At 45.0% G+C, this 691-nt stretch overlaps 1 protein-coding gene across 1 annotated transcript; it reads left to right on the forward strand.

Annotated features, from left to right (window-relative positions):
• Positions 1-62: 62 nt before the first annotated feature.
• On the forward strand, positions 63-515 carry PHALS_13466 (FOG: Transposon-encoded proteins with TYA, reverse transcriptase, integrase domains in various combinations; the record flags this gene model as incomplete). The annotated part of the gene is made up of 1 exon (XM_024729228.1): positions 63-515. One exon carries the CDS (start codon positions 63-65, stop codon positions 513-515), a length of 453 nt encoding a protein of 150 aa, XP_024579626.1.
• Between the last annotated feature and the right edge of the window lie 176 nt (positions 516-691).

Here is a 691-nt window from a genome sequence, read left to right on the forward strand (position 1 = left end):
GAGCCCAAGATCGATGGACAAGGTCGGTAAATTTGATGGTACTGGTTACCAAAGCATACAAAATGCGTATGTTCCTCACCGCAAAGGGTTTGTGGAGGTACGTTGATGGTACCGCCACTGAAGACACGGAGAAGTCAAGTCAAGCTATTGCGAACATCGCATTGCGACTTGAAGACAGTCAGTTGATTCATGTGATGATGGCAACAATTGCCCACGAAATGTGGCATGCTTTAGAAGCAATGAATCAGCGGAAGGACATGTCAACCAAGATGTGGCTCAAGGAGAAATATGCGACATTCCGATACAGTTCGGACAGCATGACCAAGCATCTTGAAGAAGTGGAGAAGCTGCTCATGGAAATGAGATCAGCATGCTGTATGCCAGAACAAGAGGACATTTGTGCGACTCTGTTGAGAAGTCTACCGTCCCAGTACGATATGTTGGTCCAATTGTTGCGTATGAGTATGCACAAGATTACATACTCAGCACCGATCATGGGGACATTACAAGAATAAATGTCGGTCCAAGAACAAGAAGCCACATGAAGAAAATGTGGAGTTGTATGTGGCGTTCCATAAGAATACCAAGCGATCAAATGGAGACAGGGCCATGTCCGTAATCGACATGATTTCTTTGTCCATGGCTTCTTTCCACTTGTTCTTGTGCTTCGACTTCATAATTTCCTCAAACG

Source organism: Plasmopara halstedii, assembly GCF_900000015.1.
Source record: "Plasmopara halstedii genome assembly, contig: Scaffold_658, whole genome shotgun sequence".
In the NCBI taxonomy this organism is placed as follows: Eukaryota; Oomycota; class Peronosporomycetes; order Peronosporales; family Peronosporaceae; genus Plasmopara; species Plasmopara halstedii.